The sequence below is a fragment of the Pinus tabuliformis genome, chromosome 6 (genome assembly GCF_031772625.1).
Source record: "Pinus tabuliformis cultivar Carrire ecotype Pingquan chromosome 6, CPIR1, whole genome shotgun sequence".
NCBI classification, from domain to species: Eukaryota; Viridiplantae; Streptophyta; class Pinopsida; order Pinales; family Pinaceae; genus Pinus; species Pinus tabuliformis.
Window position 1 is genome coordinate 193,216,235 of NC_142292.1, and position 23,334 is coordinate 193,239,568.

General features: G+C 37.6%; 1 protein-coding gene across 5 annotated transcripts in view; it reads right to left on the reverse strand.

Moving 5' to 3' along the window:
* The window catches only part of LOC149258117 (uncharacterized), a 233,480-nt gene that overhangs the window by 93,258 nt on the left and 116,888 nt on the right, over positions 1-23,334 (reverse strand). For all 5 annotated transcript variants that reach the window (XR_016256778.1, XM_089414698.1, XM_089414696.1 and 2 more), the window contains exons 3-6: positions 20,026-20,110; positions 19,711-19,785; positions 18,819-18,867; positions 18,542-18,599 (exon numbers count right to left, since the gene is read on the reverse strand). Coding sequence is in view for 4 of the 5 variants with exons in the window: in XM_089414698.1 (XP_089270824.1) it covers positions 18,542-18,599; positions 18,819-18,867; positions 19,711-19,785; positions 20,026-20,110 (267 nt within the window). In the remaining variant the exon portion in view is untranslated. The remainder of the gene's footprint in view (positions 1-18,541; positions 18,600-18,818; positions 18,868-19,710; positions 19,786-20,025; positions 20,111-23,334) is intronic.

Here is a 23,334-nt window from a genome sequence, read left to right on the forward strand (position 1 = left end):
AAGGGAAGTCAAGCCATCAAGTTTTCAAGGAAAAAGCAAATCCATTACATCTCAAATTCTATCAAGTACACGTCCTATAGTATACCTAAGGGGGATAATATGGGGTACAGAGGGAGGTACCCAAGGGAATAATGTAATAATAGGATGGGTCATAGTAATAAATAGGGTGGTTAACCCATATCATGTAAGGGACCACAAGTAGTTAACAATAATGTAATAAGTCCATGGTATTAAATAGATGGTATTGAGAGAACCATGGTAATGAACCATGGTATTGTATGTATGAGGCCTATATAGAGGCTAGAGACTTCCCATTGAGAGATGTCAAGGATTATTTTATGAACATGCATATGGCTTGTGGAGTGTTCTCCTTCCTTAAAGAGTGAATGTATGGTGTTACCCTACCTTAAGGGTTTGATATTAATAAAGTGAAGCATTTCTATTTATTTCTATCTTCTTGTTCTTGGGTATATTTGTATTATCATATATTTTCATATCAAATCTATAACAAGTGGTATCAGAGCACTTTCTTGGGCAAAGAGGAATTGTTTTTATTTTTGCGGAAATTTTTTGGACGGCGAGTTTGCAAATCAGATCTGTACGTTCTGGTGCAAAATCTAATTGCAGATCTAAGTTGTTGGTGAAAAAATACCCAATTTAAAAATAAAAAATCAGTCGAATCGGAGTCCGGATGAGGGAGATATAGCTAATTTAAAAATCAGCTGTGTTGCAGAAATTTTTCGGGGCAGCGAGTTTGCAAATCAGATCTGTACATTCTGGGGCAAAATTTTAAGAATCTAATTACAGATCTGGGTTCTTTGCAAAAAAATATCCAATTTCAAAAAAAAAAAATCAGTTGAATCAGAGTCTGGATGAGGGAGATATCGCTGATTTAAAATCAGCTCTTTTTTTCAGAAATTTTTGTGATGGCGAGACAGTTGCAGTGCGAATCTGAAATTCCAGTGCCTAGATCAGGATTTCTATCACATGGGAAGATGCAGAATGGTCATGCCATTTCCGAAAACATGTCATAATAAAGATTCTGAGCAATATTGACTAAACTATGGCCATTTCAAATTTTCGCCAAGTAAGTGATTTTTTTTCGTGCCGTCTAGCAAGATGTTTTTTACAAAAAAATATGATAGCCCTACTATTGAAAAATTCATACAGAGTCAAAAGTTCACATATGGGAAACAATGGAAACTTTTATTATCGCTTGGTTTCCAAGGTGAGGCTTACAAATGGTGGAACTCAATTTACAACAACCAATTGTCCGAACTTTCGGATAAAGAATTTGAAAAACTCCTTTTGGACAAATGGTCTCATGCTAGAAAACAGGGGAATGAGACATGTAAGGGGTTATTTTCTACTGGTATCTCCTTATTGCAAGTTTATGGATGTATTTAGAAGGAGAAAATCATTGTGTCTATAAATCCTAGTTGCAAGCCAAATCTTATAAAGGTCATTTTGGCAAAAAAATTGCAAGTTCCAGCAAAACAAATGGAGCACACACAGGTTAATAATGAGCAGGTGCAAGTTTATAAAGATTTGAAGATTTCTATGGATAAGTATGTATTGCATTCCGATTTTTATGCTTCAGATATGGGTAACATGGATGTTGTTTTGGGATACCCTTGGATGGAATCTATGGATACTATCAATATTAATGTGCAGAAAAAAATTCCTGAAGCTCTGGTATAAAAAGAAGAAAATAACATTGCAGGATATTTCTATTAAGACCCAAGCAGAGACTATGGAGGCAGATGCACAAAGCTCTAATGACACTGACACATCAGATGATGAGCCCTTGATGGTCGACAATCAAACACAAACATCAAACCAGATACCAGAAAAACAGGAAGAATCCAAGGAGGCTGAAGCAAAAAATATTACAGGTTCTGATACATCAGATGAGGACTCAGTGGTTGAAGTAATATTGGAAGATAAGAAACAACAACAGGCACCACAACATGTACCAGATACCAATCAGGCTCCATTAGGTGGTGAATTAAAGAAAAAGACATCGTTGGTTAAAACTTCAGCATATCACCACCCACATCACCCCGCAAGAAAACAACCAACAAAATGGCAACGAATTAGCCACAAGGACAACAACCCCTGCATGACAGATAGAGAGGGGCGACAATCCACCTACTACACATCAACACAGAAGAGTCGCCAGGGTCAACTTCCATCTCAAGTGAGCGAGGCACCAGCTAGATTGAGGGTTCACCTTTCTCTTGGATGGCTAGATGCACGTGCATGATACCAGTGAACTACTCTTTTGAGTAGATCTTATTATTTGTGTTCTTCGTATGTTTCAGGGACGAAACATGTTAAGGGGGGTGGAATGTAGTATACCTAGGGGGGATAATATGGGGTATAGAGGGAGGTACCCAAGGGAATAATGTAATAATAAGATGGGCCATAGTAATAAATAAGGTGGTTAACCCGTATCATGTAAGGGACCACAAGTAGTTAGCAATAATGTAATAAGCCCATGGTATTAGATAGATGATATTGAGGGAACCATGGTAATGACCCATGGTATTGTATGTATGAGGCCTATATAGGGAATAAATAAGGTGGTTAGCCACCTTATTTATTACTATGGCCCATCTTATTATTACATTATTCCCTTAGGTACCTCCCTCTGTACCCCATATTATCCCCCTGGGTATACTACATGTCCCCTTCTGAATATACATCAATGTTTTTTTTCAAGGAAAGCAATAAATTGGTAGATACCAATAACTTTCTTGCATGGAAGAAGAGGACTAATCTACTACTCAAGGAGAATGAACTCCTAGAGCATGTCAAAGGGAATATCACTATCCCTGCTAAGGAACAGACTCAAGCCTTAGCCAAGTAAAATAAGGATGAGACAAGAACTTAAAGGATTCTAATAGAATCAATCAAAGACTCTCTCATTCCTTATGTCTCCAAGTTTGAGACATCAAAAGAAATTTATGATAAGCTAGTAGAGCTATTCTCAGTATCAACAACCGGAAGTAATATCTCTAAGAAATGAATTATACAAGATGATGATAACAAAGATAGGAATAGCTCCCTACTTCATGAAAATCTCTGAAATGAGAGATCAATTTCAAGAGCTTGGGGAAGTCATGTCTAGCAGAGAGATGACAATTGTTGTACTCAATGCTCTGAGGAGTGGGGAACTTCACATCAAGCATATATGCCAAGAAGAAAGCAACCACTCTCAGTGAAATGTGGTCTCTATGCAGGACAGAGGAAACCAGGCTTAAGGCAAAAGAAGATGCGGGATCAAAGGAGCAAGCATTTGCTACCATGGCCAAAAGAAAGGGTAAATTTGGCAAATTTGTTCCACAAAGAACAAACAACAAAGACATGTCCAAAATCCAATGTTTTGGATGCCAATAATATGGACACTACAAAAGGAATTGTCCTAAGCTTAAGAAGGACAACAACAACAACAAAAGGAAGAGGGAAGAAGCTCACATAACTCAAGAGATGAAAGAAGAAAGAAAGAAGCAAAAGGAGGAAGATCCTCCGGATCTCTATTATGACTAGGTCAAACTCTTTACTTCTAGACTTCTTTCAAAGTTTCAGTAGTATATGAGCATGTAGAAATAGAATAATAATGCATGGCTAGAACCATCCTCTAGAATCTAGAAGCAAGGTAGAGCTCTAGATACTCATGAAGATGTAGCATTTATAATAAGAATAAATCATGCATGGGTGAAAATATCTTCTAGAATATAGGAGCATGGCAGATATAGCTCAAGATATTCATATAGAAGAGGCATACCTAGTATAGGACCTTATCCATGATGAAAGAAAAAATTGATCATAATTAAGTATCTTAGAAGACCTCCATCATCAAAGGAAAAGAAACATTTGCTAGGAAAGGATCTTTAAGATCCTATGATGGAATCTTCAAAAGAAGGTTCATGAACCAAGGCAGATGTCTCATTGGGAATCCCATTCATGGGATTCAAGAAAAGGATGATATGCAGGCAAGCTAAGATGAAGCAAGAAGGGCCACACCAAAGGATGATCAAAGGAGAATCAAGATGAGGTATGTATGCATCAAAGTTTAAGTCATGTTTTCATTTGTATATTATTGAGTCATAGGATATTTCTATAACATGATCTAGCATGAAAGAATCTCTTTCACTAAGAACATGCTCAAAGGCATGTACTAGAATGCAATGAAGGTCAACAAAAGAATATGCTCACATAAGGAGTATAAGATAGCTGACTTAGAAGCAAGAAGAAATGCTGACAAGTCCAAGAAGCGAGCAATGAAGGAATGCTCTCACAAGAAGCATTAGATGGTTGACCTATCTATTTAATAAGAAGCAAATGAAGAAAGAGATCAAGCATGTGGAAGAACACCATGATCATCGAGAATCACTATCTGACAAGATACTTTGAAGACATCTCCCGAAAGAAGGTGCTGCCACGTAACTGACATCCTTTAAAAATCCCATGTGGACCTATGAGTTATGCCCACATAACCTCCAAAGTGAAGCAAGGTTACACCCTTTCATAAATTCGGAATTAAAACTAATTAAATCCCTGTTCACTTAACTTAACAAAACCCCATCAAATTATCAAAACCCAAAACAATAGAAAACCCGACTATACACCCGATCAACGAAAAACAAAGATATAACCTGTCAATGAGCTTGGTCCCACTTCGACCGCATCCGACCGGATCTCAAATAGATTTAACCCGCATTGATAACATATCGGGTCCGACTTTTCCACCGACTTTGACCACTCTTACAGAGCCGATAAGGAATATAAATCCTTGATGTATAGATTTTCGGGTCCGTTTTTGAAATTAAAGTTTGATCACTTTATGACGCAATATCCGTTGGATATAAGAGGCCATCAAATCTACGGTTTGCGGGACTTCAACTAGCACATGGTTTAAAAACGGGCTTAACCCCCGCAATCGACTGTGATCTAAGAGTTTGAATATGAGATCAACGGCTAGGAGCGAGTGCGGGGCTTCAACCACGATCAAGAAATCCGTACTCTCCTACCCCCACAGTTGTTGTTCACCATCGGATCTGCCAGCCAACAAACGGTCCTAACTTATTTTGGGGTTTCTTCACAAATTATCAATCAACTCAGTCTTTTGATGTTTCGGGTCTGTTTCCTGTATTAAACCGCATGCACATTCATTATAGAACACTTACGATCTTCTCACAAATAGATCATCATTGATCAAACCTGTGATCAATGATGATTCATTCCTTCATTCAATCTCTGTCTGCTAATCTGGTAGGGATAATCCACATCAACCAGTTTTCTGCATTATATACAAAACACACACTCTTATCCTATATTCTGAGTATCAACAAACATAGTAATTCTCAGATCCTCAATCCAGAGACTAAAAGTTATAAACACACTCAATACTAAATTACACAAAGAAATACACAATCCACACTATATTCATATTGATAAATATTTACAGAAGAAACAGTCACACTCAACTGTTTCAATTCTGCCCTCGCTCATCCATCCTATCTTTCCATCTGAATCTAACCCCTTCACTCATTCCAAAAGATTACAATTTATACAAAATGCGGATTCATGAACCCATTTAGTTTAGATCCAGAAATCTCTCATTCTTCCCTAAAGAATCTCTTCACTCCACTCTTTTCTCAAACAAATGCTAATTTAAGCTTTCAAATCCCTCATATCCTATTCAAACTAGATAATCTAACTGTTTGGTCTAATCTCCATGCAAGGAGGATCAATCAGCGACTTATACTCTTTTCTGCTCAGATTTTGACAACAAATAAAACACTCACATACATTTAAATTAATAAAATTAACTAATCTCTTGTCTTCCAACCCTTTGTTAGCCACAACATGTGATCATACCATCACATTGCTAACTAGGTCTAAATGCTCCTGCATCAGAAGGCAGGACAACTCTGATAAAGGAAGAAAGGACCCTTGACACCTATGAAGGCCTTGGAGATATAAAAGGTGCAGATAATTGATTCCACTCTACAGAGATGTCGTGGAGAAGAAGCCATCCAACAAAAGGAAAAGCAATGTTGAAGCAATATCAGGATGAAGTCATGATGGGCTTCTAGGTCAAAGCATGAAGCATCCATGAGAAGAGTATTCCAAAGCATGGACAAGATGACAAAGGAGTAGCCAAGATGACAAGAAAAACCTGATAGTCACTTTCCACGAAGCAATGACATGACAAGCCAAGAAGGAAAGTGATCGATGGATGGTCCCCTACCTAGAAGAAGTTCGAACAAAGATTTCATGACATCAAGAAAGGAAGGAGATCAAGCAACTGAAGGACCCACGAAGAAAAAGCTGTTGATGAAGGAAAGAGTCCCCAGTTAAGAGGGAGCTCTGACAAGTCCCTGATCAAGAGAGAGTTTTTGGATCACCCTTGATTACAAAGGAGTGACAATTGTGCTTTTCCATTTCATGGGTCATGCACTAGACCAGCACTAACAGTCGTATGTCTAGATGAAGGCCATGAATGGAAATGTAGACACAAGATAGACACAACATTCTTGTCTTCACTTAAAAGAAAGAATGGGAGGATTAGGTAATCATCTGGCATCTGATACTCTTTGAGGATGTGTAGGGCATCCAAGACAAGCATAGGCAAGAGGACCGATATTCTTTGAGGGCTGGGAACCCAAGATAAGAATAGTCCTAGAAGGTCATACTCGGAGAACACCCGGGTAGGTATGTACCTTGAGAGACAATGATGAAGGTGTCTCTAAATCATTGGTCTCGACAGCATTGTAGCTCATGGTCTCATGAAGAGATGGAGTTATTAGTCAAGGCCTTGCACTATGACAATGTTGATAGATATGATGCTATAACAGATGGACTGCAAATCCAATTTCTCTTATGTGAATTCTTCAAGATTGAAAATAGCCAAACACCTTTTAATGTTGTATGAATACCTCCCTAATTAAAACTTAAGAGGGAATGTTGAAGGAAATGTAAATAGGCTAGGTCTTCATAAATGTAATTTTGATATTTGAAAAGAAAAATTATTTTTATATTATTTGTCAATGAGTTTCTTGCTCATTGAAAATAGGTCAAGCACATTTTAAAGTGCCTCTAGAAAGTCAAAGTCAAAATGTAATTATGATGAGACCCTTTGAGGGCATGTTACATCATGTATGTCAATGTACAAGGTCATGGGAACACCTCCAAGTCAAGTCAAATCCTCTCCTAGCCTCAACAAAGTCTCCAAGCAGCTGCATAACGAATAAAAGATGAATTATGATGAAATTATCAAGTCAGCCTAATGAACAGTCAAGTCGGCTTGAAAAGGAGGGACAAACCTCTATTTATAGAGGTTGTCCACTCCTCATACAACACATCATTGAGCTCTGAAATCAGCGAAGAAGCATAACCGAGAAAAGGTGGAAAGAAGACAAGTTTGAGGAGCCTCTAGTGCAGCGAAGGAGAAGAAGTCAAAGCCGAAGTCAAAGGGACTATTTTTAGGGTGAAAAACAGTCACACATGCGAGGAACAGAGTCACCTCTGTGGTCACAACAGCAGTAATATAACAGTCTCAAATCCATCATCGTTTGGGCTTCTAAATAGGCTTACTAGGCCTCCTATCCAAGCGAAGAGAGAAGGACCTCAAGCGAAGTTAGAAGGAGCCATATATCTACAACTAGGACCCTCACACGTGCAAAGATTAAGGCTGCAGTGTTGTCACACTCAGCCTACTACCATACATCAAAAGGAACTCGGATGATCTAGAGAAGGAGTGAGTATCCTTAGGTGAAGGATATCACTAAGTAAAAGTATCTCTCCTAGCATACCTACTTAATATAGAAGGAAGAAAGAAGTGCCGGAAGGAGACAAAGTGCCAGAAGACAAAGGTCCATGTGCTAGAAGTTATAGTGCAGAAAGAGGAAGGATTTGACTTATGCTTGGAGGATATCCTAGTCAAGGGTCTAGGGTTTGGCAGTTGTTCAAATAAGAAGCTTCAATAAGAGAAAACTTACCAAGGGTTTTCCTCTCAAGAGTGGAGAGGTTTTGTCCCTGGCAGAGAGCCAAACTTTGTGTTCTTGTTATTTTGTTTTGGTAGCAGTTTGATGAAACACACACACTAATAAGAAGAAGAAGATAAATTGTCAAAGTGCATCACAAATTGTTATCAAGTAACGAAGAATCACTTTACACTACTTTGCCCTAGATTCTTCAACATTTCCTAAATTGGAAATGCCACCGAAACGCTTATTTTGGATGTATAATCTAATGTATAAAGGCTAATTTTGAAATCTTGAATGTATAGCCTCCTCTATAAATGATAAATTTGGATTTTGCATCATGTAATCATCTATGAGTGTTGGTTTTCCTTCTAAAATGTCATTTGTGTCACATTTTTTTTCTTGCAAGATAATGTGTTATTAATTTATTTTGTAAAAAATAATATATATATATATATATATATATGACATTTCACCCTACATTTCCATTTTGGGGGCGTCACATTGTTATGAACATAATTATATACAAAATAACGTAAATAATATTAATAAAGTATAATTAGTTATAAAAGGGCATGTCCTAAAACATGACTCCTTATGAAAAGGTATCTACATAGGTATATAACAAGGCCCTCATTTGTAACCACAACAACATATAATATCTCTTGTACATTCAACATTCTTATATAAATATATTACTTTTCCTATACTAGATAATTACATATTCTAAATATTTGGAATATTCCATTGAGTACGAACTTTGTTCATTACATTGGTATCAGAGCATTGTTCTTTGATCCCAACCTTTGGCTATCAACCCTCCATCAAGTTCGTTATCGTTGCAATTAAGGCTATTAGCTACACAAAGTTCTTTTTGTAGGTTCTCCATTCTGTCATCAAGTTTTTGGCCATTAAAAGAAATAATAATAACATATACATATATATCTATATATATTTAAAAAAAATGTAGGAAAAAAGGAAATTAGAAAAAAATAAATTAATTAATTAATTAATTAAATTAAAAAAAAAAAAAATATATATATATATATATATATATAGATATAAGAAAAATCCTCATCAGTGTATACCATAGCCCCAAGACTCACCCCAGGGCTTAGACCTCATTTGCCCCATGGCGAGCATCCGGTCCAGTACTCAATGACGTCAGGCATCTCACAAGGTTGGTCCAACTCCCTCCACAACCAAGGTACACAACCCCAGGCATCAAAGCCTTACACCACTTCTGGACTTCAGCATCCCAATCCAATTCCATTCATTCGACCTCCTCAACATGGTCCCATAACTCCTCAAGACCTATCCATCAAGAGTTATACAAGACAAACGAAAACTGGCATATGTAGTGTTGATTGAGATAAATAAATAAATAAGAGATTATTAAAAAAAGAGTTTGCAACCGCAGCCACCACAACATTCACACCCCTACCACCAGTTGGACATCGCAACCTGCAACCACCACCCTAACCACCAACATATTTTCCATCACCACCGTTGTTGGGCGTACGATAACACAATCGCCACCATTGCGGGACGCCATAGAGCTTCCATTGTCATCCGCAGTCGAATGCCATAGAACTGCTACTACCATCCACACTCGGCTTCTTCGTCGCCACCGCCATCGACTAAGACATTTGTCATCGTTGTATCAACACCATAACCATTCGACCAATAATTCTAACATTCTAGCTACCAAAATAATAATTCTAGAAAACCAAAGGAAATGAGTGTCTCTTATCTAGAAAAAGAGAATTTGTACACATGAATCCAACAGTGGATTAAACAAAACAATCTGCATAGGTGTAGTCGCATTACAAGCATCGTATGCATCCAAGCTGCCATAAATTCCACACACGCTATAATCCAAACACAATTGTTGACTTAATAATTTATGCCAGCGTAGTGTCAACCAAAGAAAATGGAATGGGATGGTGATGTTTCGGTGAACCATCATGACCATCAACAAATAATAAGACGTCTGCGCTCCATAATTAGATAAGGTTTAAATCTAAGTTACTTAATAACAATACAATAAATCAAAAGGTTTCATAAAATAGATAACTAAATAAATATATAAATATAGAAAGAAAAATCTATATTATAAATTTTATAATAATTAGTGGGGAAAGAAAGGAATTTATATTATTATATCAATAAAAGTTCATATATATATAATAGAGTAGAAATATAAAGGTATTATTTATTTTAATAAAAGAGATGAGTTGGAGGATAAGTGGAACCATGAACTATGGGTTCCATAAATATGTCAAAATTTTGGAGTAACTGTCCATTTTGTGAAACAGAATTTGAGTATCGATTGATTTTTTTAAATTGCAAAACATGTTGTCCAACATTTAGAAAATTATTTACTATGGAAGAATATCAAGGTAATACACAAACACAAATAAAAAGATTAAGGAAAGAACTTGCAGAAACTCAACATAAAAACAAGACATTGGAAAAGTAATATAAAGATCTCGAAGAACACTTTTACCAAGAGTCAACAGAAAAAGATGGGGAAATTTTTCGTCTAAGGGACCATAGTAAAAAATTATTTGAGAAGGTCAAGAAATTCAATGCTACCAAAAAAAATTAGGACAAGAAAAGGAATGTCTCGAGAGAAGGAAGAAGAAAATTTGTGCTTACAAAACCTTAATTAAAGGTTATTAGAACAAATCGGAGTTTTAAAGGATGAGATGCTTGAACGTCAAAATAAATTTGAGTCAGAAGTTGAAGAACTCTTACGTCTTGGAAATCATAATCAAAATACACTCATGCAAATCAAGAAGCTTAAAGGTGATAAGAAATCATTGAAGAACAAATTTGAAGAACTTATCAGAAAAGAAGCATCAAAGTCTTCACACATAACAGAGTATGTTGAAGAAAAGGAAACAAACACTGATCCAGTTAATATCAGGATTCAAAGAGATCCCAGCCCAATTGAAGTGAAGACGTACTCAGAGGTTACAGTTCAAACAAAGGAAATTTCAAGTGAAGATCTAGTTATTAACCAAGTGACTTTTGTACATGGAGAAAATCAAATACCTCAAGTAAATCAAGAAATCGCCACAAACAAGATAAAGGGAAATCAGATCACAAGAACTCCTTATCGACACCCAAATCATAAAAATAGACATCTCAACCAGTCTACATATCCATATCACTCAGACCAAAAACAAGTGATTTATGTTCCAAAATATAACGATGTCACCATAATCTAGTCTTGCGATAACAATTCATCCCAAGTTTCCAGTAACCGTAGGATTCCACAAAACATTAATTTGGGATGGTTAGATCATTTCACAGTAAGACAATTTTGTACCATACTCAAAAGTTCATATCATCTTGTATCATCGAAGATGACAGTTCCAAGAATTCTGAAAGATGAGAAGACATCACGAGACAGAAAAATATATCAAGCCTTTTCATCAATAATTTTTTAGGACAAGTCTCGGGGGGCAGCTCAATTGGTGATCAAAGTAATGTGAAAACTGAGAGATCCAAGGTTCAAATCCCCCCGGTTGTCATCCAGTTTACAGAGAGGAGGACAAGTCATAGACCCCCAGAGGTTTACTAGTAGCTATGTGTCAGGTGAGTTGTTGGGTTCCTATGGCATACAAAAAAAAAAAAAAAAAAAATTGAGGACAAAGCTTTTATAAAGGGGAAGGCAATGTTATGAACATAATTATATATAAAATAACATAAATAATAATTAATAAAATATAATTAGTTATAAAAGGGCATGTCCCAAAAGACATGACTCCTTATGAAAAGGCACGTGCCTAGGTATATAAACAAGGCCCTCATTTGTAACCATAACATATCATATCTCTTGTACAATCAACATTCTTATATAAATATATTACTTGTCCAATAATGGATAATTACATATCCCAGATATTCTCAACATTCCGCTGAGTACGAACTCCATTCTTGACACACATTTCCAACAATGCCCTTTTTAAAATCTTCCAAAGGTTTTTATGTTTAATGCAATGTAGCCCTAGCTTATAAATTTGCATGATTAGCCAATTTAACACTTGAGTTGACTTGTTGAAAGTGACGAATTTTCCCTATTTTCCGAACATGGTACGGTTGCTAATTGTGCCCAAATGAACTTGTATTTTTGTCCTTTCTTAGAAGACTTGCCAATCACAACAAAAGCCTAAATAAAGTTGTTTTGACTGGCAACCATGCAAAATATATTTGGCAAAGGTTGCTGAAATAAGTATTCCATTTAAGTTTTAAATTGAGTATTTCTAATCAAGACAAAAGAAAGAAAATATTCCAAATCGAGTTTGCTTAGGAAGTTAAGCCAATGGCGTTAGGTTGGAAGACCACTTCAACCTCTTGCTTCTAATGGGCATACCAAGTATCTCCTTTCCTAAAAACTCATTCATTGGCTGCTATGTTGTTGGAAACAACCCCCAACATGGCGTATCAGTGCTAAAAATGACCAAAAATGTTGAAATGCTTGTATGGTATTTCCTTATTTGGAAGCATTGCCGAAACATTTCGGCAGCATTTAGGCCCAAATCTACCCTATTTTCATGACTATTTTTTCTTGTGCAGACCCACTCAAGCGCCAATGAAGTGTGTGGGGCCCTTCTATGGCTGAAAAACAATTAATATACCACTAGAGTTTATCTTTAATCACTCCAAAAACTAATTTTTCTCTATTCACTCCACCAACTAATTTATCTTTAATCAATCCATGCTCTAGTTCTATTGAACAAGCACCTTGTTCCAATTTTGTTGATAAGGATGACAATGAGGATTATCAGGATATGTAATTGTACTTGTCTTTAGCTCATATTTTATATCATTTTTTACACATATAGCCACTATATAAAGGTTGGTTCTAGATGTATAGAGTCATGTATAAAGGTTGATTTTGGAATCTTGGATCTATAGCCTCATTATAAAAGATAATTTTGGATTTTTCATCATGTAATCATCGATGAGAGTTAATATAGTCTCACTTTTCCTTCTAAAATGTCATTTATGTGTTTCATTCTTTTTTTTCTTGAAAGATAAGGTGTTATATATATATATATATATGAATGATGTTTCACTTGGCATTTCCATTTTGGGGGGTAATGTTTCCAATTGTACCTGTTTCAAGAACTTCAAAACATTTCCATGTAAAGTGCAAATTAGATTAGCAATAGACTTGGCACAGTTAAAGACTTGATTCCATCACAAGTTACCAAATTGATCCCTAGGCCTCCTAGCATTGTATTATCATGAATGTTGGGTGTATTAGTCGTTCTTAAAGTAAAGGGAAGATTGTTATCTTCATCAAAGGCCCGATCCTATGTTTAGAAAGTATTTTGTTGGTGTGATTTCCCTTCATCATAGTTCAACGAGATCACTTCATAAGGCCATTAACACTCTACAATGAATTGCCACTGTATTTGGTAGTGATTTTTCTCACAAGAAAAAGCATCAAAATCACCTTTCACAACATGTGGATGAAGATTGTTTTTAAAGAATAATGAAATAGAAATGGAGGAAAGGTTGTGTTACCCACCACAAATGGGTAACCCATAGGAGAAAAAAAATTCTTCCCATTGATCAGTGAACCAGCCAACAACAGTATGATGGCCCACAGATAGTTTTACATCAAAGCTCTCCACCTATGCTCCGATTAGTACTCTTTACCATCTGGCATGCATTTTGAAGGAAGGTGGCTCATCTCTCTAAAGGTAAACTATCCATATATGTAATCATATACTTTAATTTAATGTTTTAAACAATACTAACATGGAACATAGGCCAAGTTGGATGATTAATTACTCTAGATTGCACCCTTGTTCCCATGCTTCAACCGGGATGTTATCATTTGCCAATAGTTTAGTGTGACCTCCCTTGGGGTTCTTCCTTCGAGAGGGGCACTAATAGGAGGAACTGATTGAAGTAATGTGCCCAAGGTAGTCCATACTTGCCACCTTCCATTTTTTTATTTTATCCACATCCATTCTTTGGGTTGATTGTCATTTGTCATTGGGACTAGCATCCTATATCATCATCTCTGGGTCAAGGCTCGAAAATTTTCCCTAAAAAGTTGATGCAGCTGAAAGAAAGATAAAAGCATATGAAGCCACAAATAAGAAAAATACAAAATATGGTTGGGACATAGTAAGCACATGGGTAAAAGCCTAGCATGAGCTCTACCCCCCTCATTAGCCTGTTACCGCTCAAACTAGCAGGGGACCTAAAAGGGACTCCTAAAGGGACAACCGCTAGGTCAAGGGCAATAATGGAGACTTATCCCACTGTCACCTCAGCTAAGACTCCCTACTCTTTACGGACTTTCACCGATGGGAGGAGACCTGGTATATGGAAAGTCACTTGTGAAGGATGAGTCAACAAATGGATGTGAAGTGACCTTAATGATCCTTTTCCTAGAAGGAGGTTAAGGATGGAGATTACTTGCTCTTTAAGCAAGGTACAAAGCTTTCTATGATAAGGAGGTGAGGATTTAAGGGCTAGGTTAGAGGAATATGCTTGTAAAGGATTTTCCCAATCCCTAAAATCCTTATTGAACTTGATTTTCCAAGTGGTTCTTGAAGAATTAACTTTTTAAAGGTATCAAACCACACGAGACCAAGTGGACCCAACCTAGGCTAAAGGTAGAAAGTCTAGCAACCAATCATGATCTTAACCCAGACAAGGAAGGAGAAAAAAATCAAAACAAGCATTTCCACTTAAAAGTGTCAAATTGATCCTATGAGGTACTAACCTAGGGAACACCAGGGCAAAGTTTGATCTCAGAGCTAGGGCTTGGGATATCTCACAATCCCACCGTCGGAATTTCTTCAAATTTGGAGGAGACCTTGAGGACACACCAGCGCAGTAGAGGCTAGGAGATCAAACTTTTTCTATGGCTACTTTGTCGGGAAAGTGATGCCCTAGGTGACCCAACTTGGCTAGACCTAGAAGAGAAGGGGAAAGGTGAAGAAAAATGGTTCTTTGAGTGACCACCTATTGGTAGACCAGTGCCTAATCCCTTGGGGAGAATGGAGTCTAGGAGAATGATGAGAAAGGACTTCATTTCTTGGTCAAGGAGGCCTCAAGGACTACTTCGCTTGGCCTTTAGGGCAAGAAGAAGTGACCTCAAAGCTTTATACTTCGCTTTGCAAAAAGAGATGGCTTATCAAGATAAATTCAATGGTAGAATTATCCCTAGGAGATTTCATTCAACATACATGGCCCATACATTGAGAGATGCTATATAGAAACAATAATTCCACAATTTCGCAATTATGCAATGCAGCAATTAGCCCTAATATAGTGAAAATCCCATTCCAATGCATATGACAAAGTAAAACAAGAATAGAATTAAATGTGTGTTCTTACATGTAAGAAAACATATCCAACCATCAACAATTTGACAATTAAGAAGCTCCAAAATAAGATAATCCAATCCAAACTTCAAAATTCATCCATGCTCCAATTCATCCTCCAAAAAAGAAGTGTGAAATTCTCAAGAGAGAAGAATGATCCAATCCAAAGTGATAATACAAATGAATTCACGTCTCTCCTATTTATACACTCATTAGCAGTGTGAATTAACTAATTTGAGCCTACATTAGCCCATCAACTAAAATAATGTGCAAATAACTATCTGTTGGTGACAAGCCCACCAAACTAGCTCATAAATAAAATAATATGCCTCCCAAGAGGTCAAATGATCAGTAATGCATGTCGTTGGGCTCTCTAAGAGCCCTGATAAAGTCCATAAGTGCCAAAATGATGAGTTGCACTTCCAAAAGTAATGGACAAGAGGTTGGCCCCTTGTTCTCCACATAATAAACTTGTGGTGCTCCCAATGGTTGTGAGGGCACACTAGTGACCTCATGGGTCTCCAAGTAAGTCGAAGATGCTTGTAGACCATCTATAAAGCCTCAAATGATGGTGTAAGTGATGCCACATCAGCATACAAGTCATGGGTCATTTGCCAAGTGCATGGTACAACTATGGGGCAAGTTGAGCAAAAGTGAACCAGGTGCATCTTCCTCGTCCAATAGGTGAACCTCGAGCAATCTCTGAACATATAGGGGGTTTCATGGAGTGTTGTCTACTGCTATGGAGGCCCATGGCTCTCAACACACACCCTACATGTGCCAATGTAGCTCTTTGGAGGGTTAGAACCTCGTATAGGGAGACCAAAGCTAAGACGGAGGCCACCTGCAATTCTGCATAAGATCCAATGTGTCCCCTAGCCTTCCAATACAACAAGTCATCAAGGAAATAGAGTAAAAGAGCTTACAAACCATGGACCACAAGTGGGGACTTCATAATGGCCTGCCCTTCCATGATGGGCTTTGGCAGGTGCTAATGTCTCCAAGTTCCAAATGTGGTTAACCAAGTATCCCATTAGGTGGTTTCTACTTCTAAATAATATGTCCAAGGTACATCCTTTAAAAGGTGGTGGCATGTGATAAAGAGATGGATAGAGTAGGAAATGAAAAGGGGCAGCTCTGAGCCACATGCTGGGGTACAAGGGTAGCTAGTAGAAGGGAAGCCCACACTTGGGTATATAATGTATAGGAGGGAGCAATCGTGATACATGAGGTGCCCCAGCCTTGATTTTCCACACTTCTTTATATGCCTTTTGCCTTTTTTTTATTTTTCTTTAATTAACTGCTCAGAACTCAAAGGTTAAGAGCATGATGTGTGAGATATAGCAGTGGATAACCCCTTTTAAGGTAGGGTTGTTTATTGCCCACCAGGGGTTCGGACAATCATGGGATCCTATATTATGGAGGCTCACAGAGCCTATAGGAAACAAGGTGATGGCCATGATGATGGGGTAGAGCTCATGTATGGGCTTTTGCCCACGTGCTAAATGTGTTTGTTCCGGCCATCTTTTGCACTTTGTGGTACATTTTCCTATTGAATGTGGCCAATTATGCTTTTAATTTTCTTTTTAGTTGCATCAACCTCTGGGGCATCATTCTAGACCCCACCCAAGGTGTGGGCAAGGGGAAGAGGAGAGCTAGCCCTATGTCGACCCAGTGGAGGAATGTGGACCCAGGTGGGAGAAATGATGAATGGGGTTATAATGAGTGGAAAGGGGTCAATATATGTGGATGAAGGAGCGGGACCACACAACCAAAATCAGGGTTTCCCATTAAATACCATCCCAAAAGCCAAATGGTCAATAAAAGAGATCCCATGGGACAAATTGCAAGGTTAATATCCAGAAGGGGTCTAGGGGACAAGAGCACAGACCTAGCCCATTCTTTCCACCGAATCCCCCATTAATCCATGCCCAGAAGTGTCCATGATAAGCAAACTACAATAATCAATTACCAAATGACAAGGCATACCTTCAGGATGCCCACCTTCAAACATGTGATCATGACAGATGGGTGAGGGACCACATGGCTGGCTCAGGTGGCAGAGAAGTGGCATAACGAACTAGTTGGTGGCTACAAGGGGTTGTTGGCTGTCAGCTGAGGACCATCTTGGAGAACAAATTTCACCTAGAGATATCACCCACAAAATGGTGGGTAACATAGCCATCACACAATTCCTAAACATTCCATGCTCTATCAAAATAAAGAAACTCTTGAATATCCCAACCCCAATAAGCAAGAAACTATTACATCTGAAAGAAGTATTGAAAAAGCATAAAGCAAGTTGGGTCTCCTAAGCTATGCAAGGAAGAAAGATAAATCAGTAAAGTAAAAGGCATGCTAAGGAAAGGGATAACTCATGCCTCCACGACTACTCCCTCCTCTCATCATAGAATTTAGAGATGCTAGACCTCCTTCAGCTGGTACCATGGCTATTACCATCTTCCTTGAAGTCTTGACCATTCCATCACCAACTTCCTCACATGCACCTATGGATTGATGGCTGTAACTATGAAGTGCCATTCCCCTTGGGGGCTGGAAGCACCGAAGAGGGCTAAAGGCATAATCATCCCTAACACAAGTGTGTTAACTTGCTTACAAATCCTAAACTAGAAAGACATTGGAAGGCAAGGTTTGTGTGAACTATTTTTGTGCCCCGAACATTAAATATGGTCCAGGGTGGTACTTTAATGGTCTTTGTCCCTAATGATGTTGATCAAATTTTATATTGAGGGTATGTTTCAAGTGGTTCATTACACATGCAGCTGAGCAAATATGACTTTGTAGCCCTCGTGTTTTCCTCTTAAAATGAACATTAGGCTTGACTCCTCTTCATAATACAGTGTTGAAGTGGGGCTTTACTCGTAGGATTTACAGTGTTGATGTGGGGCTTTACTCCTATGATTTACAGTGTTGAAGCGGGGCTGGAGCAGCCCCCCACAAGGCAGACATTTTATAGCAGATCAAGTGTTAAGGTCACAATGTCACATTTAGAGAGTTTACCTATGATCACTTTAAGACTTACGAGAATGAAATTAAAACTACATAAATAATACCCCAAAAGATTACTTCACTACAAGTACTGGTAGATATTATTTTAGTAACACTACAATCAAAAACGGATTTTAAACAACAATCTTATAGCTTTACCAATGACATACTCACCTTAGCTGTGCCAGATTTCCCACCTTCACCAGCCAGCGAAGCCCCCATTGCTCCACCACTGAACACTCAAAAATAAGTGCATGAGGTGAAATGTGCATTCAAAAAATGCTACAGAGACTACAACAACAAAAGAAATTATCTTCTAAAGTAGGGTGAACCAGAGAATTAGTGGAATGCAATATACAAATAGCCAGAACAAATATTAAAACAATGAGTCTCATATAGCTGTTCAATTACTTCCAGGAATGCATATTGCTTTCAGAAAGTGTAAGCTAACCTCTGCACAATGTCGCTTGAACCTGGCATTTTCATAGTCTCACCCAACCCTGTGTGTGTGCAGTTGTGACAAACATGTGTAAAGATGTATAAGAAATTATGTACATTGTAGACAGAGTTGCAGTACGTTTCTGTACGTAAAAATAAGCATAAATGACCAATACACGTTCATGTGACATCTAGTAAGGTTTGCAAACAATGCAAACCATCAGCAAAGGCATTTTGAAACAATTAACAGCAAATACTGCACAAATTATTCCAACCACAATAAAAGTTATTCTGGTTTGCTACTAGTCACAAGTTTCCACCAATGCAAACTTAGCGCATACTGCAAATGCATATTAATATCCATCCTCAGCAGACTCAAAACACATCATCACATGTTACAAAATAACCACAATATAGACCTTGCTACAAAATTTACTAAGTTAAACTGACACTCATGGATCCAACAAGGCTTGGAGCATGAAATGGGCTGAGTTAATCTGGCCATCAGTCAAATTCACTGCCACCAAGTCTGACTCACTAGCTGTGAGTTTCAATTGAGTCAATTGCAGGTCAAAGTTCAAATGCTGAGCTGCAAGAACACACCGAGGGATTTGAAAGGTCAACGAATCTGACTCACATGTCAGACACTTGGTGGGCCCTGTTTATATAGCCCAAATGACGGGAGAAAATTCAGTGGGATCTTTATATAATATTATAACCTAAATGACAGGAGAAAGGTCAGTAGGCCCTGTTTGTATTAACACAGTTTCTCCCAAGTTTTTACCAAGTTGAACTCAAACTCTTACTCTCTTGACTCACTGATTTTTTCACCAAGCCAAATATTGTCACATTGGTATAAATTCATGATCTCACAACTTGACATCAATAAGTGCACATGGGCATACCATCGTCATCAAATATCGCCGGCACACCAACTGGTCCACTAATTCTTTTATCATAAAGTCCATTGCCTCCATCATCTGCATAGAAAACCTGAAAATGCTTAACTAATCTACTTCTTTTTCTGCTTGTCCCACATTAACTAAAAGGAATGCTGATTCCTAACTTTGCCAACTAATATTAATACAAAATTCTAAAGATATATTCAACATAACCCTAGTTCTGGCACTAGCATGCTCACATGTTTGCTCATGTACACAATACTAAATAGCATCTTTTTAAAGCAATATTTAAAACCATACAGTGGAAACAGTTCTTACCTGTTCCCGATCTTGTTATTCGAGAATTTGCTCTTGCAAGCTCAATGTGAAGAGTTGCTCCTGTCTCGGGATCAAATCTCACTCCCTGTTCATATACAAGAGTTTGCTACACTTCAGACTATAAACCCATAAAATGTCAAATCAAAAAGGCTGAACAAATATATAGAAGTTACTGATTTGAGGATTGAACTGTTGAATCACAGAGCATATAATATTGAAAGATACAAGGTCAGATCAAAGGCAGGCAGAAGAACTGATACAAAGCAGTTACTAGTTTCTTACTCTATAGCACGATTCATATATAGTTCTCACTAGGTTCTGAACCTGTTAAAGTTCCAACACAAGCTGTATATCGTTCTTCAAGGTTCAATATATTAATGAAGTTGGAATGTCAATTCACAAAGTCTACGAAACAGGAAGACAGAAAAGAGAAACATGTGCTTAGACTCTGTTCAGATTTACATATTTGAATCGAGGAACCAGAGACGCCAGTGGGATATGTTGAATTTTGTAACTAGTACCAGTCTGCATTATGTAATTCTGCAATTTGTAAATTTATTAAAGCATATTTAATATGCTTGGGTCATAAAAAGAATTTTATTTGTAGCATGGGTTTCATGCTCAAAAGAAAAATTTATATATTTGAAAAAGAAAAAAAAAAAATCAAATGGTCAAGTCGGTCCTCCATTTGTCAAGTCAGACTGCCCGAGAGACGTGCCCTTTTGCATGGACAAACAACTATATTGGCATTATCACTCCAATTTTGGAAACCAACTCACAGCCTCTGTGGAAGAGAAATTCGGATGTCTGAGACACACTTGTCTGTGGTTATGCAAGCTTTCTGAGGAACACTTCTCTGTGGATACGCGACCTGTCTGAGGCACAACATCTCTGTGCAATGTGAGCTGTCTGAGACATAACCTCTCTGTGTAATGCAAACTTCTGAGGCATAACATCTCTGTGTAATGCGAACTATTTGAGGCACTATTTCTTCTGTGATTATGCGAGTTTCAGAGGCACTCCTTCTCTGTAAGATGTGACATCTAAGGGCAGGAATATGGCATCTTGTGACCAGACTTATTGACAGAATTGTGGCAGAGTTTGGAATATTAATGGAGGGCTGACTTGGCATTTGGACTACTGGTCAGGCTAGATGTGACTTGGATTTCTCTTATTGACAAAGATTCTATAAGGAAAGGATTGCTGGGTTTTCCCCTTGTGAGTTTTGCCCTGGCCACTGGGTTAATCTCTGGTGTCTATTGTCTCTTGTGTACTATGATCTCTACTTTCTTTATGTTTATGAATGTATAATTGCTTGATGACATAACTGAATAAAGTAAATGCTAAAAGGAAATATATATATATAGATATCATTCACAAGTAATTATCACAATCAGAAATTATATTTTGCAAACGAATTTCAACATGGATTAAGAGCATGAGATTTGAAAGCAGTCTTTGAGTGACAATCTAATTTCTGGAGGAGTAACTTCAAAGTTTGTCTGTGCCCTAACCCTAATAGGATAATCCAGTTTGAATTCAAGAAGGTCAAAGATAGATCAGAGGTCAAATTATTCTGGAAAACCTAATCACATCTCAGAAGATACCTCTGTCTCTTTTCAGGAAGCAGAAGTTTAATTATATTCTTACAAGAAAGATCAGACATCAGCAATGAAAGTCTTAAAGCCTCAAGTCATATCTCATAAGGCCGAATCTCAGAAGGAAGTCATCCTAGAGCCTCAGTATGTCATTTCAACGTTAAGTTGTTTTTTGTAGATTGAAAATTCAGGACCAATGTCACAGTATTGAATGATGAATTTTATTGAAGAAGCATCAGAGTTCTAAGGAGTAGCAAAAAATCTTGTAATTCAGAAATATGGCTACTGAAGTTCAAGGTTTGAACATCACAGTCTCAAAAGACCATCTTGAGAAATCTTGAACTTGTGGTCAAAAATCATCAAGAAGTCTCAAATGTTGAAAACCTCTGTGCAAACATATGGAAGAAAATTTGTTCTTTTGAAGAAACCTCAGGACCAAGGTTCTTGAGAAAAAGAGGACGAAATCCAAAGCGAAGGATGAATTTATCTCTCAGTCGAATTTCGGTAAAGGACTGAATTTATGTGATAGACCGAATCTCAGTCAAACGGTTAACTTAGCAGAAGAAGGATTGATACCAAAAGTGGCTGGAACGAAGTGTTGAAGACCTAAGTAATCATATGAAATAAAATTTTGAAGTATCTTTATATGGCTACTGAAATTCCTACTATGCATAGCATATCACAAATTGAAGGGTTTGAGGCCTGGAAAATAAGTCTTACCAGCAAGGATATAAATCCGAAGCATGAAAGGTGATCCTTGTTCAATTTACCTATGAATCTGAAGAAGAGATTTCTGAAAAGAGGCACAATAATTCTCTAATTCGTCCACTGTAGAAGGCTGAAAAGTCTCAGATTCACTAAAGTACTTGAAAAAGGTCTCCATGTAAAGCATACTACATGTGAAATGTTCAAAACTTAAGAATGATGTCTCCTTGAACGTGAAGTATTATCACTGTAGAAATTATGGTGTAGATTTGCAACTGCTCATGAAGTTTTAATCAAAATCACAAGACACAAACCTACTCTACTACTCTGTGGAAAGTAATTCACAATCTAGAACAAAAATATCAGACATGCAATAAGAAATCACACACATGCAAATAGTATTTTTCCCGGGGAAAGCAAACTGCTAAAAAACCCCAATGTCTGCTTGCATTAATCTGATGAATAGAGATGTATTACAATTGTTTTGCTCAACTGAGCACAACCTGCAAGTGCATAACCTATCTCTCTGCTCACTAAGAAGCTCTGACCCAGACTTAGTCAATTTTTGCCTCTACTTGAGCCCCTATTTCCTTGCACAAATCCTTGAGAAATTAGGCCCCTATTATTTAGGAATTTCTCCAAAATGGATTGCGCAATTCCTCGGGTTGATCATCAAGTTGCATGCAACACCTATACACTCTAGAATAGTCTACAACTGATGTTACACTGCCTTGGAATCTTCACCTCAACTGGGTAACTCGAATTATCTGCATGCACTAGCTATTTTGGGCTGATTGATCAGTTAACTGGATGATCACTGAGTTTGACTGAAGTCCCACTACACAACTGACCTTCCACTAGTTCCTCCAACAGTTGGAACTAGTTTAACTGAAAACAAATTGAGATAACTAACTTTGATTGCTACAAATTAGCAATCACGCATGCTTAACTGAACTCTAACTCTTCCAACTCGAATTTACTGAGTAAACTAGGTGACAAAAGCCAT